The sequence below is a fragment of the Callorhinus ursinus genome, unplaced genomic scaffold (assembly GCF_003265705.2).
Source record: "Callorhinus ursinus isolate GAN/ISIS: 27379988/994484 unplaced genomic scaffold, GSC_fseal_2.0 scaffold2, whole genome shotgun sequence".
NCBI classification, from domain to species: domain Eukaryota; kingdom Metazoa; phylum Chordata; class Mammalia; order Carnivora; family Otariidae; genus Callorhinus; species Callorhinus ursinus.
This window is the reverse complement of record NW_027397064.1, coordinates 89,534,531-89,549,286: the sequence shown is the minus strand read 5'-3', so window position 1 is coordinate 89,549,286 and position 14,756 is coordinate 89,534,531. Positions and strand designations below refer to the sequence as shown.

General features: G+C 36.9%; 1 protein-coding gene across 2 annotated transcripts in view; it reads left to right on the top strand.

Moving 5' to 3' along the window:
• THSD7B (thrombospondin type 1 domain containing 7B) overlaps positions 1–14,756 on the top strand; it is a 758,532-nt gene that overhangs the window by 569,712 nt on the left and 174,064 nt on the right. For both annotated transcript variants that reach the window (XM_073884500.1, XM_073884495.1), the window contains exon 14: positions 9,845–10,023. In XM_073884500.1, the coding sequence (XP_073740601.1) occupies positions 9,845–10,023 (179 nt within the window). The remainder of the gene's footprint in view (positions 1–9,844; positions 10,024–14,756) is intronic.

The window sequence follows — 14,756 nt, the reverse complement described above, 5'->3', positions numbered from 1 at the left end:
TAGCATGAAAGTAACTTTCCTGAAAAATAAATGTCACTGTTGCTTAATCCTATTGAATCTCAAAATTATTTTATACTTATTGAATTTATGACCTTGACTTTCATAGAGATCCTCTGGATTTATGTCTTGTGGTGAAAGGAAAAAAAAATGTGTTGCTAGAGGCTCTCTAAAATCCTTCAATATGCAAGCATAGATGAAAATGATTTAAAAATCTCGTTGAATTAAAAGGGCATCTAATTCAAAATCTGCTTTAAAATAGGATCTATATGGGGACTCAAATATTTAAAAGTTATTTATATAAAGTCTCCTGGAATTTTATATTTGAAGCTTGCACGCCATAAGAATTAATTCCACTTAATTACTAGTCCTCTCTTTTCATTCAAGTAGCAAGTGGAATCATTTTGTGACTCAGTGTCTCTATAAAATTAAGCAATGCTTGTGGTGTGTATTTAAATCTTATATTAGCATTTGTTATGTACCTAATACTAAAGTTGTACTCAAGGCTCCTTAGAAAGGACTGTAGAATTATAATTATGTAAAACAGTAGAGAATTAGTCTTTTAATGACCTCAAATGCAGTGATTTTTTTCTCAACCCCACAAAGATCTGTCCTGATGACCCTTAGATGTTTGGTGTAATCTCCCTGGTCAGTGATTATTATGTGGGAATGTAAAGTCATTAAATGTTAATTAAAGAGAAATAGAACTTAAATATATATTTTATATGTGTGTATATATTAATATAACATATATAACTTAAAATATGTATATAGTGTATATAACATTATATACGCAAACACACAGACACACATACGGGGAAGGAGAGGGGAAATACAATCAAGGAAACGAGGTCCTGAAAGAGCTTGTAGAGAACTTAAGTGGTAAAAATGTGCCCTACATAGAAGGATGGATGCCTTTTCCATTATGATATGAAAAGAGAAGAAAAACATAGGAATGCATAGAGACATATTCACAGGAGATTGAAGGAGTTCTTATTTCTATTTTTCTCTGGGAAAGAAGGAATGAGGTCTGAAAAGTTTGAGACCAGGTGGGAAAGGTTTGAACAAGCTATAATATGGAATGGGAGTGGGAGGAAAGTCAGAGGAACCCCTAGTCAGGGTGAGCATGTGGTTGTCGAAGATGGAGACCACACATTGCCATGTCTCATCTCTGCTGGAAGTCCAGGGTTAAGCGGAGTAGGGCAACAGTTGGACTGACCTAGGTCTGAAGTTTTGCCAGACTGGCATGGCAGAAGAACGAAGGCGCCAGGTGGTTGACTCTGTTAGTGAGAGAATGGGTCATGTAATGAACGAGGAAAGCTAAACTGGTTGGAGAAAGTTTTTGCATGAGGAAAGGCATGGAGATTACTGGAGAACATGGATTAGTCTATGTGAACGGATTTCTTTTTTTTTTTTTTTTTTAAGATTTTATTTATTTATTTGACAGAGAGAGAGAGAGCACAAGTAGGCAGGCAGGCAGGCAGAGGCAGAGGGAGAAGCAGGCTCCCCGCTGAGCAGGGAGCCCGATGTGGGGCTCGATCCCAGGACCCTGGGATCATGACCTGAGCCGAAGGCAGATGCTTAACCGACTGAGCCACCCAGGCGCCCCTATGTGAACGGATTTCAAGATTCAGGAGGGGGAGGTCAGGAGGGGAGAACAAGTTACAGAGGTGGCCCTCAGCCTTGACTGCACATTAGACTCCCCTGGGCATTCCTCTAGGTCCCATTCTGTGTCATTCTGGTCACTGGGTAGTGAAAATATATTTTACAACCTTTACTTAGAGCTTCTGGTAAGGAATCTTACAGTTTTTGCAAAGGAGTTGGCAATTCATTTTCAAGGAAATGAATCAGCAAAGGTTTTAAAAGTAGGAGTAGCATAAGTTATTACGTATTTTAGAAAAGTACCTTTTTCTTCAGAGTGACTGGCCAATAACAAGAGGGAATGATTGAGGAAAAAGGGTGGAGAGCTGGAGAGAATATTGCAGTATTCTGGGCCAGAAACTGTAAGATCTTGAACCAGGGACTGACAAAGGAATTATAGAGCAAAGGACATTATTTGTGATGTTTCAACAATTGGAAATATTATACCTAATTATATATGTATAAAATGATGGAGGAAGGTTTAAGATAACAGATTTTTATTGGGAATAATATGGTAATTTTCAGTTGCTGCATAAATTAGTATAGACTCAGCAGCTCAAAACATTTATTACCTCCATTTCCATGGGTCGGGAGTACAGGAATGGCTTTCCTAGATTCTTTGCTTAGGAGTCTCAACAGGCTACAGTTAACATGCCAGCCAAGGCTAAGGTCTCAGTAGAGACTTGACTTGGGAAAGCTCCTCGTCCAGGCTCCCTTGGAATTCTTGGCAGAATTCATCTACATGCACTGTGGGGCTGAGGTCCCTGCTTTCTTACTGTTTGACAGATGTGGACTGTCCTCAGTTCCTGGAGGGTGCTTGCAGTCCCCTGCAATGTGGCCACTCCACAGGCATTTTACCCATGGCTATTTACATCTTTAAGGCCAACAGGAGATTTCTTCCTCCACAGAAATGTCCCAGACACTTAAGGGTTTTCACATGATTAAGTCATGCCCACCCCCAGGTAAACTCCTCCCTCTTTTTTTTTTGTTGTTGTTGTGGTAGCTATCTGTTTTGCACCTAATATTCTGTCCTGCACACTATGTCCTTTCTAATTATGGGAATATAGTTAACAAACAATGTTACATTATTTTCATGTTTACAACATTGGTTCAACAGCTATGTATCTCATGTTATGCTCACAAGTGTAACTACCATCTATCACCATACAACACTATTAAAATGCTATTGCCTGAATTCCCTATTTGCTCCCTGTAATGTTCCTCCTCCCTGACTTACACATCCCCTAACTAGAAGCCTGTACCTCCCACACCCCTTCACCCATTTTGCCTATCCTTTCACAACCCTCCCCTCTGGCAGCTTTGTTCTCTGTATTTATGGGTCTGTTTCTACCTTATTTTTGGTGTTTTTTTTTTTGTTTGATTTTTACATTCCACATGCAAGTGAAGTCATGTGGTATTTATCTTTACCTGTCTGACTTATTTCATTTAGAATAATACCCTCTAGGTCTATCCATGTTATCACAAATGTCAAGATTTCATTCTTTTTTATGACTAATATTCCATTATATATATATATATATATATATATATATATATATATATATATATATATATCTCATTTATCTAGTCATCAGTTGATGGGTATTTGGGTTGCTTTCATATTTTAACTATTGTAAATAATTCTCTAAACTTAAGGGTGCATATGTCTTTTCAAGTTAGTGTTTTTGTGTTCTTTGGGCAACTACCCAGTAGTGGGATTACTGGATCATTATGGTATTTCTATTTTTAATTTTTTTTAAGGAAACACCATACTGTTTTCCACAGTGGTCGCACCAGTTTACATTCCCACCAGCAGTGTGAGAGGGTTTCATTGTCTCCACATCCTCACCAACACTTGTTATTTCTTGTCTTTTTGGTACTAGCTCTTCTTACAGGTATAAGGTGATATCTCATTGTAGTTTTCATTTTTATTTATCTGATGATTAGTGATATTAAGCATCTTTTCGTTGGCCATCTGTATGTCTTCTTTGGAAAGATGCCTATTCAAGTTTTCTGCCTTTCTGCCCATGTTTTGATTGGATTGTTTTTTTGTTTTGTTTTTTCTTTTCTGGTGTTGTAGGAGTTCTTTATATATTTTGGATATCACCCTTTATCAGACATATCATTTGCATATATCTTCTCCTGTTCAGTAGGTTGCCTTTTTGTTTTGTTGATAGTTTCCTTTGCTTTGCAAAAGATTTTTATTTTGTTGGAGTCCCAATAGTTTATTTTTGTTTTGTTTTCCCCTTGCTTGAGGAGATCTATCTAGAAAAATGTAGCCAAGGTCAGTGTCTGAGAGATTACTGCCTAGGTTTTCTTCTAGGGGTTTTATGGTTTCTGGTCTCACATTTAGGCCTTCAATCTGTTTTTAATTTATTTGTGTATATGGTATAAGAAAGTGGTCCAGCTTCATCCTTTTGCATGTAGCTGTCCAGTTTTCCCAGAACCATTTGTTGAAGTGACTGTCTTTTCTCCATTGTATATTTTTGCCTTCTTTGTCATAGATTAATTGACCATATAAGTATTGCTTTATTTTTCTGCCCTCTGTTCTGTTCTAGTGATCTGTGTGTCTCTCTTTCTGCTGGTACCATACCGTTTTGATTATTACAAGTTTGTATTAAATCTTGATATTTGGGATTGTGATACCTCCAGTTTTGCTCTTTCTTCTTAAGAGTGTTTTTGGCTATTTGGCTAGTCCTTTGTGGTCCCATACAAATTTTAGTATTCTATTTTGTGAATAATGCTATTGCTGTTTTGATAGGCATTGCATTAAATCTGTCCATTGCTTGAGGTAGTATAGACATCTTAACAATATTGGTTCTTCTAGTCCATGAGCATGGGATATCTTCCAGTCTGTTTGTGTCATCTTCAATTTCTTTCATCAGTGTTTTATAGTTTTCAGAATATAAGTATTTCACCTTGGTTCAGTTTATTCCTAGCTATTTTATGCTTTTTGGTACAATTATAAATGGGATTATTAATTTCTCTTTCTACTGTTAATGTATAGAAACACAACAAATTTCCGTATATTTCATACCCTACAACTTTACTGAATTCATTTATTCTAAGTGTTTGTGTAGGGTTTTATATGTATTGTATCATGTCATCTGCAAATAGTGAAGGTTTCATGTTTTCTTAGCAAATTCCCTGTTAGAATACCTTTCATTATGTCCAAAAGCTTTGGGACCATTACATTTTTATTTCATTTGTCTCAGGTTTTAAACTTCTCCTTCGGTTTGATTTCTCCATTGACTCACTGGTTGTTTAGCAGCATTTTATTTAGCTTCCATGTGTTTGTATTTTTTTCCAGTCCTTTTCTTATAATTGATTTCTAGTTTCATACCATTGGAGTTGGAAAATAGAGATGCTTGATAAGATTTCAATGTTCCTAAATTTATTGGGACCTGCTTTGTGACCTCACACATCTATCCTGGAGAATGTTCCAGGGACCCTTGAAAAGAAGGTGTCTTGTGTTGTTTTGGGGTGGAATTTTCTGTGTATATCTTAAGTCCATCTGGTCTAATGTGTCATTCAAAGCCATTGCTTCTTTATTGATTTTTCTGCTTGGATTATCTACCCATTGATATAAGTGGGGTGTTAAAGTCCCTTACTATTATTGTATTATTGTCAGTATCTCCTTTTATGTCTTCAAATATTTGCTTTATGTATTTGGGTGCTCAAATGTTGGATGCAGAGATAGGTACAGTCATTATTACTGGATTGATCCCTTTATCATTATTTAGTGCCTTTGTTGTCTTTTGATACAGTTTTGTTTTAAAGTCTACTTTGTCTTGGGGCACCTGGGTGGCTCAGTCAGTTAAGCACCTGCCTTCAGCTCAGGTCATGATTCTGGGGTCCTGGGATCGAGCCCCACATCCGGCTCCCTGCTCAGCAGAGAACCTGCTTCTCCCTCTCCCTCTGCCTGCCACTCTTTACTTGTGCTCTCTCTCTATCTCTCTGTCAAATAAATAAATAAAATCTTTAAAAAAAGTCTATTTTGTCTAATATAAGTACTGCTATGTCAGCTTTTTTTTTTTCACTTCAGTTTACATGGAATATCTTTTTCTATCCTTTCTCTTTTAGTTTGTATGTGTCTTTAGGTGTATAGTGAGTCTCTTATGGGCAGCATATAGTTGGGGCTTGGTTTTCATCCATTCAGTTAACTTACATTTTTCGATTACATCATTTTGCTCATTTACTTTGAAAGTAATTATTGATAGTTATGTATTATGTATTATTATTGATAGTTATGTATCTTACTGTTTTCTGGTTGTTTATGTATTTCTCTGTTCCTTTCTTCTTTGATTGATGACTTTATAGTCTTATGCTTGGCTTTTTTCCTCTATTTTTTTATGTATCCATTACAGGTTTTTGGTTTGTGGTTATCATGACATTCATATATAACATCCTAAATGTCTAGCAACTATAACATATTAAGTGGGTGGTCACTTAAGCTTCAACACATTCTAAAAGAACATTTTTACTCTCCCCTCCACAGTTCATGTATATGTTGTCACATTTTACATCTTTTTTATTTTGAGTCCCCTTTTCTTTCTTTCTTTCTTTTTTTTCTCTTTATGGCCTTTTGTTTTCTACTTAAAGAAGTTCCTTTAGCATTTCTTCTCAGGTAAGTTTAGTGGTGATGAACTCTTTTTTTGTTTTTTTTCTTTTTAAAAAAAATTCTTATTTGGGTTTTACACACAATATTACACTAGTTTTAGGTGTACATCATAGTGACTCAGCATCTCTGTATGTTTGTTTTTTAAATTTTTATTATGTTAGTCACTGTATATTACATCATTAGTTTTTGATGTAGTGTTCCATGATTCATTGTTTGTGCATAACACCCAGTGCTCCATGCAGGATTTGCCCTTTTGACTTGTGTTTGGAAAAAACTTTCTCTCTCCTTTAATTCTGAATGATGATCTTGTTGGATAGAATATTCTTTTTTTTTTTAAGGTTTTATTTATTTATTTGACAGAGAGAGACACAGTGAGAGAGGGAACACAAGCAGGGAGAGTGGGAGAGGGAGAAGCAGGCTTCCTGCAGAGCGGTGAGCCTGACGCGGGGCTCGATCCCAGGACCCTGGGATCATGACCTGAGCCGAAGGCAGACGCTTAACAACTGAGCCACCCAGGCACCCCTGGATAGAATATTCTTAGTTATAGGTTTTGTTTTGTCTGTCTGTTTTCCTTTTAGCGCTTTGACTATATCATGCCACTCATTTTTGGCCTGCCAAGTTTCTGTTAAAAAAAAAAAAAAAATCAGCTGATAGCTTTATGGGGATTCCCTTGTGCATAAAAGTTGCTTCTCTCTTGCTGCTTTTAAAATTTTCTTTATCTTTAATCTTTGCCACTTTCATTATTGTGTGTCGTGGCGTGGACCTCCTTGGGTTCATCTTCTGTGCTTCCTGAAACTGGATATCTCTTCTTCCCCAGGTTAGGAAAATTTTTACCTACTACTACTTCAAATAAGTTTTCTGCCCCTTTTATTCTCTTTTCTCCATCTGGGATCCCATATAATACATATGTTTGTTTACATGATGTTGTCCAAAAGATCCCTTAATCTATTCTCGGGTTTTTTTCCTTATGTCTTTTTGCTATTCAGTTTGGTCACTTTCCATTGCCCAGTCTTCCAGATCACTGATTCATTCTTTTGCATCCTCTAATTTTCTATTGATTCCCTTTAGTGTATACTTCATATCAGTTATTGTATTCTTCAACTCTGATTATTATTTTTTATGTTTTTTATTTCTTGAAGTTCTGCTTGAGTTCTTCCACTCCTCTTACTGATCTGGTGAGCATCTTAATGACCATTACTTTCGATTCTTTATCAGGCATATTGCACATTTCCATATCACTTAGTTCATTTCCTGAGGTTTTGCCTTATTTTTCCATTTGGAACATATTTTCTGTCTCCCCATTTTGCTTGACTTTGTTTTTGTTTGTATGAATTCAGCAGAACAGCTACTTTACCTAAACTACAGGTATGTCTGGTGACTTTGGCTGGCTGGAGCTGTGGCTGTTGTGGGCTGGAGATCCAGGGAGTCTCCAGGCTGGGACCATTCTAGCAGGACAGCTGAACTGAAGTGGATGCAAGCTTGGGTGTCCCAGGGCACTCTGCACAGGGGGCACCCTGGTGGGATGACTGGAGCCTGTGTGGGCATGGGCTGTGTGTCCCAGGGTATTCCACACCAAGGCATCCTGGCACAGTGGCTGGAGCTGAGGTGGAAGTGGGCCAGGTGTTCCCAAAGCACTCCATGTAGGGGTTGCCCTGCCAAGTTGTGTGGAGCCTAAGTGGTGCAGACCTGGAGTGTTTTGGGGTGCTTTGTACCTATGCCACCTTGGTAAGATGACTGGAGCTAGTGAGTGAGGACCAGGTGTGTCCCAGTATGGGCTGCCCTGGGGCCTCCTTGATGAGACAGCTAGTGTTGATTAGGGGCAAGAGGCTCACTGAGGCAGTAGGCCAGCTATGATGCCTGGATCCTATTATTGTCCACACGATCAAGATGGAAGGAGAACATAAACTGTGGCACTCGCCAGCCCCTCCAACTTGGAAAGAGTTCTAGCAGCCCTCCCACTGTTTGGCAGAGATCTAGGGCTGGATCCTTTATATTCTAGTTGCTCTTTTAAACTGTGGCTTTTTTCTGTGCCCCCAGGGCATCTGGGGCTGGTGTAGACTAGGAGCCCAGGAGTTGATGAGGTAGCAGGCTGGCTAGGATGCCTGGACCCTGCTCCTGTCTGCAGGATGGAGGATGCTAGCAAGCCTCTACAACCTGGAGAGAGTTCTAGCAGCTCTCTATTTGGCAGGGTTCTAAGGCTGTTTTCTTTTAATTCTAGTTGCTTTTTTTTAAACCATGTTTGTTTGTTTCTGTGCCCTAGATAGACGAACCTGCCCATGGTCCCTCAGTACTGTCTTTTCCCACTGTAGTTCACAGCATTGGGCATGGGTGTTTCTTTAGTTACTGTGTCTCATCTGTCTTGCCATTCTCTACATGGTCTCTCTCTTGTTGTGCAGAAGTTGTTCGATAAGCTCCCAGTTCTTTGGGAGGAATTGCTATATAACTAGGCGTAGATTTGGTGTGTCCACAGAGGACGTGAGTTCAGGGTCTTCTATGCCACCATATTGGGCCAAATTCTCAATCTCCTTTTTGATTATCTCAAAATCAACTAATTTGACGTATTATTATATTGACAAATTCCCTTCCTTTTTGCTGTATACCCCATAACCTAATCATGGGAGTAGAATCCTATTATATTCAAAGGTTCTGCCCAAACTCAAAGGGTTGAGATTATACAGGCATGGACACCAGGGTACAGGGATCAGATATGTTGCACTTAGTTAAGATGAATGATACAAGAGAATTAGCCTTTTTTTTAAGGAAATTGATGGCTTCAGTTTTAGATATGTTGAATTTGGAGATAATTGGGCATTCAATTAATTAGAGTGGATCAGTAGGTCTTAGAGAAGTCAGTAGTAAGATTAGAATTGGAAATACATATTTAGTAATGATCAGTGGAGGTGATAGTTAAATAATGAGATCATCCAGAGAAAGACTGTAGCAAGAAGTGGGCTGGGACAGGAGTAAGTCCAGGTAACTAGAACATCTACCTGTGCATTCCCACTCATGTCTCTTGATTCCAGTCTAATCTCATCATACAACTTTTCACTGTTCCTGTAGTTGGTAAATAATATCCTGCTCCTCCTAATTTGTGGTCTACTCTCTGTCGTTCTCCCACTTCCAAGCCACACTACCTGGAAGTGAAAATCAGGCGCACTCTTAGTGAAAGCCTTGCAGATCATGGATACTAAAAAAGATGTACTCTCTTATGCACCCTGATCCCAGATGGTGAGTTGTGGGAATTATAGAACCCAAGGCTCAGTGAGGGAAGATGGTGCCATCATTAGCCCTGAAACACTTTATTTCTTCCTAACAGAAAACAAGACTAACTACACTTTTCTTTGCTCTTCCCTCCCAGAATTGGCTATAAAGTGTTAGATGGCACAAATTTGGAAGGCAGATGTGACTATATTACCTATCTCTTAAAACCTTTGTCTGTTTATTTGAATAGAAAATCACTGAAGTCATTACAGTGATATTATTGAACAATCTGAGCTGTGACTGTTTACTTTCTGTAAACAAGTAAATTTGATCAGTTCATTTTGAGTAGATTTTCCTCCCTTCACTTAAATCTCTTTCTTTCAGGTTATATTCAAGAAGAATGTGTCATCCCATGCCCATTTGATTGCAAGTTAAGTGACTGGTCTAGTTGGGGGTCTTGCAGCTCGTCTTGTGGAATTGGAGTGCGAATTCGGTCCAAATGGCTAAAAGAAAAACCTTACAATGGAGGTCGCCCATGTCCCAGACTGGATCTCAAGAATCAGGTAAAGTACATGAAGCAACAACAAAAAGCTAAAAAATTACTCACGTGATTATTTCTTGTGGAAATTGAAGTCATTGTCTTTTTACAAGTAGCTCATAGAAAGTTACCACAAATTCAAAAGAGGGTTAAGAGGACATAAAGTAATATAACAGAGTTAGTAATAGAAGCCTTGCCCACTCCTAGGTAATGCAGAGACCAACTTGGTGTTGCTAGTAGTAATAATGTTTATGAGAAATAATCCAACTGATTTTATATGGTCTTGAAGTGTAACTTGATTATTCATATTATAAAAGTGATTTGTTTGTATATATATTTAAATATAAGTACTAAAAAATACATGAATACTAATGTTGGGAGAATGTCAAGTACTTTTTGGCAATAAGTATAGTTAGGGGTTTCATCCATGTACTCCAGAAATGGGGTACTCTTTTCCTTCACCAAACTCTTCATTTGTTTTTTTTCTTCTCAACATCACCAAAGTTTCCAATTTTTTCATGTCTTTTCTGAGCTATTTCTCTGCCTGTTTCCCCAAAGTCAAAGCTATTTTCATAAATGGAACCCTGAAGGATACCCTTCCATATAGATGTCTAATAAAACAACCATCCTAGGCAAAATTGATTAGAGTATGTTAGTTGGCTTTACCCATATAACAGTCTAAGACTTAGTTAAGAATTTTAATAAAGACCTCAAATTTCTCCCATGATTGCATAGTGGTTATCAGATTAGGACTGATATGTATTTTTTTAATCAATTGAATAGATAGAGCACACGTGATAGTTGAAAATTCCTTAAAGTTGTGAAGCGTGTCTTATATGTGTATATAGTTCCTTTGTGATCCTGCAGCTATTTTAACAGAATAGCTATGCATGCTTCTATTACTGATTCTATTAATTTCTGCTTTATGATCCCCCTTTTGATTAGACTTTCCATACAGATTGTTTAATGGAAGGAAAATCCATACAAATAGATATCATGTGTCAATATTGGCCAATATCTCTGGCTATTTTTTTTCCTAAATTTTGCTAAAAGACCCATAACTCACTGAAAAGTGAAAAGTTACCATTCTACCAAAAAATAGTTATGTTCTAAGATAGCAGAGTATTTTACTCTTGTTTTTTAAGGTTATGTGGTAAAATAGTGACCATAGTTTCTTCTCTCAAAGCTAATGCAAACCTGTGGGAAAAGGCAAGGCAGAAGATCATAAAACCAACATAGAGGTTGCAAAAACAAAGAAACCCCCAAAATTCCACTAGTACAATAGTTTGGTGAAGGGAAGATTAGGATATGATTAATAAAAACAGGAAGGAAACAATCAGAGCAGAGATGGTCTAAGGAAATAAACCTTACCTTAGTACAACAAAAGGTATAAGACAGGTTTATCATTACAAGGAAAATATTCAAGTGAATTCTATATATGAGGACTATGTGACCCTCCCTAGGGGATTTTCCAGGCATTTAAAAGGAAGAATAACTACTAAGCATTTATAAACAATGCATGGTAATTCTTACTCTTTCTCCAAACCTTCAGTGAAAGCTAAACCTTAATAACGCTTATGTTAAATACCAATTTTTAATATGCTAATTTTATGAACTAGGAAATTACCAAGGGATTAAAGGGACTTCATTGGAGTGCAGACTTGAAGCCTCTATTTTCAGTATGCAAAGGCAAATGTGTAGAAGTGTGTCCATCAAATGTGAGAGTATGAGTAAGATAAAGATACTTGTCAACCTGTTGTGACTTAAAAGAAACTTTTTCAAAATGCCTGATTGATGTATAAAACTGGTAACCTTAAGAAGTAGTACAAGCTGAAAAAAATTGAACCCAACTTTAAGAATAACTTAGATAAATTCCATAAGTGAAAATTATGTGAGGATGGGGCTGTCTACAAGAGATACTTCTTATGCTTGAGTTCACGAAGAGACTTTTAGCATTCCAGAGACATTTGTTTATTAAGCTCCAAAACCAATCCTGGGAATTAATGATGAGAAATCAAATTTGGTGTGGTGTATATTCTGCTATAAAGAGGTTTCAGATGTCTAGTATGTGTGTGGCTCAATTCAACTTGAATTGAAAAACTTCACCCTAATCCATACTTTGTATTTTAACATAAGTTAATTCATAGGGGCATTAAGTAGTAAGGCTTCCCTCTCACTTCTAAGTCTGTGAATGGCAAGGGAGAATACTGTTGTAAAAAAAAAAATTCTAAATTTAGAAAAAATTCTCCTTAGAGAAATTCCTTTTCTGAAGCAAGCACACTTTTACCTGGAAGTAGATTTGTGGAAAGCAATCTTTGCTGACTTCATTATATATTTGCTCTTAAATATAAGAGCATCCCCTGTGTGTGTGTGTGTGTGTACGTATGTGTGTGCGCACATTACATAATATATAGAAATCTATTTAAAGTTATCCATCTTTTCTTAACTCATCTGAAAATAGATTGGGTTGACAGGAATTTTCATTACTGAGGAAATATTCCCCAGCTTCCATTATTTATGGCAAGTCGTCTTTAGAAAAGATGGCTTTTTGTTTCTCTAAGCTGGAACATGATCTAGTTAAGAGGTACACCCACTGAGGCTTTTTTGTAAAGTTCAGTTTTACTACTGGCCTTAGGTTATTTGTCTCCTTTCCAATTAGTTCTCAGGTTTAGATTTATTTTCCTATTTTTAGGACCAGGGTAATACTCTCTGTTCTCTTCACATTAAGTAAGAGCTTAGAAAAATATATAACCAAATTTTAGCAGTAAGAGAGGCACATACCTTTAGTACCTGTGCAAGAGGAAAAATCTGTATATGTCAGATTGAGCCAAACGTACTGTTCATAAATATATATGTAAACATACATACAACTTGTATATATGTATGTATAATACATATGCCTATGTAAATGTCAGCATACCTACATATGCTTATTCATCCTTCTCCTTCATTTCTCTGTAGAACGGGAGGTCTTGTGAAGGCAAGGTCTTTTTACTTTTGTAACTCATTCAGCCCCTTGTGCACTACCTTGTGTATTGTCAAGTTATATTTACTAGATGCTTTTTTTTAAAAGAAGCCTTCTCTGAATGAGTGGGTGGCTAGTTCTGTAGAAAAAATGTTAGAACCCTGGTCTCCTATGCTATGATGTGCCATTTAAATTCTCAAAAACATTAGCCCTTCTAGAAGAAAGAAATAGGAACCTCCAAACTATTATTGCCCAAAGAGTCTTTCAAGATTCGTCTGAAAACTCCTGAATGTTGGATCCCCATTGAAATCTCAGTGATAAAAAAAAAAAAAGAAAGGTCGGCATTATGTACACAAGCTCATAAACTGTTCTGAACCTGTTAGTGGAATCAGTTTTTATAATCTCTCATAAAATGCCTCCCTTTTAAACCCAAACCTATCAATGTGATAGCTTTTTCTCTAGAAGTGCCAAAGTGACAGCAATACTTGAATAGCTTTCTGCTAAGTCTATTTGTGATGCTAAATAGCTCCAGCATGCAGTTTACCCAAAACTCTTATCAATGCAGAAAACTTCTAAATAGTTGATTGGATTATCAGGTCAGTTGGCTGATGCCCTTGACTCTCCTGTGCATAACAAAATACATAATACATTTTAATTTTTTTTCAGTCTATAATATGTTGAGTAGATTATTTGTACTTCATATTTTTGCTATTTTTTTCTTTTGAAATTCTCCTTAATAAATGCTTAAATATAGGGACATTAAAGTTCTGTTGGACTTATGTTCCCCTTATGAGTTCTTCACATGATTGAAGGCAAGAGTTCCAGGAAATTATATTTTGTTTATAGGTTGCAAATCTGTGTGTTTACAGTGTGTATGGGGGGAGAAAATGATACATTGAGATTCATTACCTATACTTTTTAAAAATGTATGCTGCCTACTTAAAGATATTTTTGAGTTTTGATTATGTTTGCAACTGAATGAGAGGATATAAATTAAAAATGTGTGTTTTTTAGAAACAATTGCTATTTTAAAGGTGTGTCTTCTCCCCAGAGAGAAGTGGTCTAAATTTGGAAATGAGTATAATGCATTTTATTTTTCATAGTAAGGTAATAATGTTTTAAAGAATACTTTCTTTCCAAAGATACATAGAAATATTTTAGCCTGAATATTTCTTTCTTAGAAGAGGCTTGTGGATGAAAACATGTTTCTATAGAGAAAGAGCTTATGCTCATTTTAATACTACATCATTAATTAATAGAATGTTATGATGTGGAAACTGTCAGTCTATCTGAATGATCTGCTTACCTAGAAAAATATGGTTACACTTAAGCTTTAATTTGACTTAACCAGTTTTGGCTTCTTGCTTCTTTTTGAACAGCCCAACTCCCACTCATTCTAGGCTAGTCCAAATCATTCCTGACAGTGTCCTGTTCACTTTGGACTTAGTACTTTGGCAGGAGACCCAGACTGTAATGGAATAAGAAGTCCTGTTCTTGAGCATTAAAGTGGAAGGCAGCCAAAGCTTATCCATGATTAAGTACATCGAGGTGTACCATTCTTGTGTGGGGAGGGGTGTTGGTGTTGCATCTTTGAAAAAACTTTAAGTATGAGATATCATGTGCCATAGAATTAAGGGAAGCACCGGGATTCATTCCTCAGGGTTATTTGGGAAGATTTAATAGACTATCTGCCCCATTTCACCTCTCCCTAACATAGTAGTAGTTATTCCAAAACCCAGGCACACTGTACCCCATCTCAGAGGCAGCTTGAAATGGCTCCTAAGGGCTAGTGT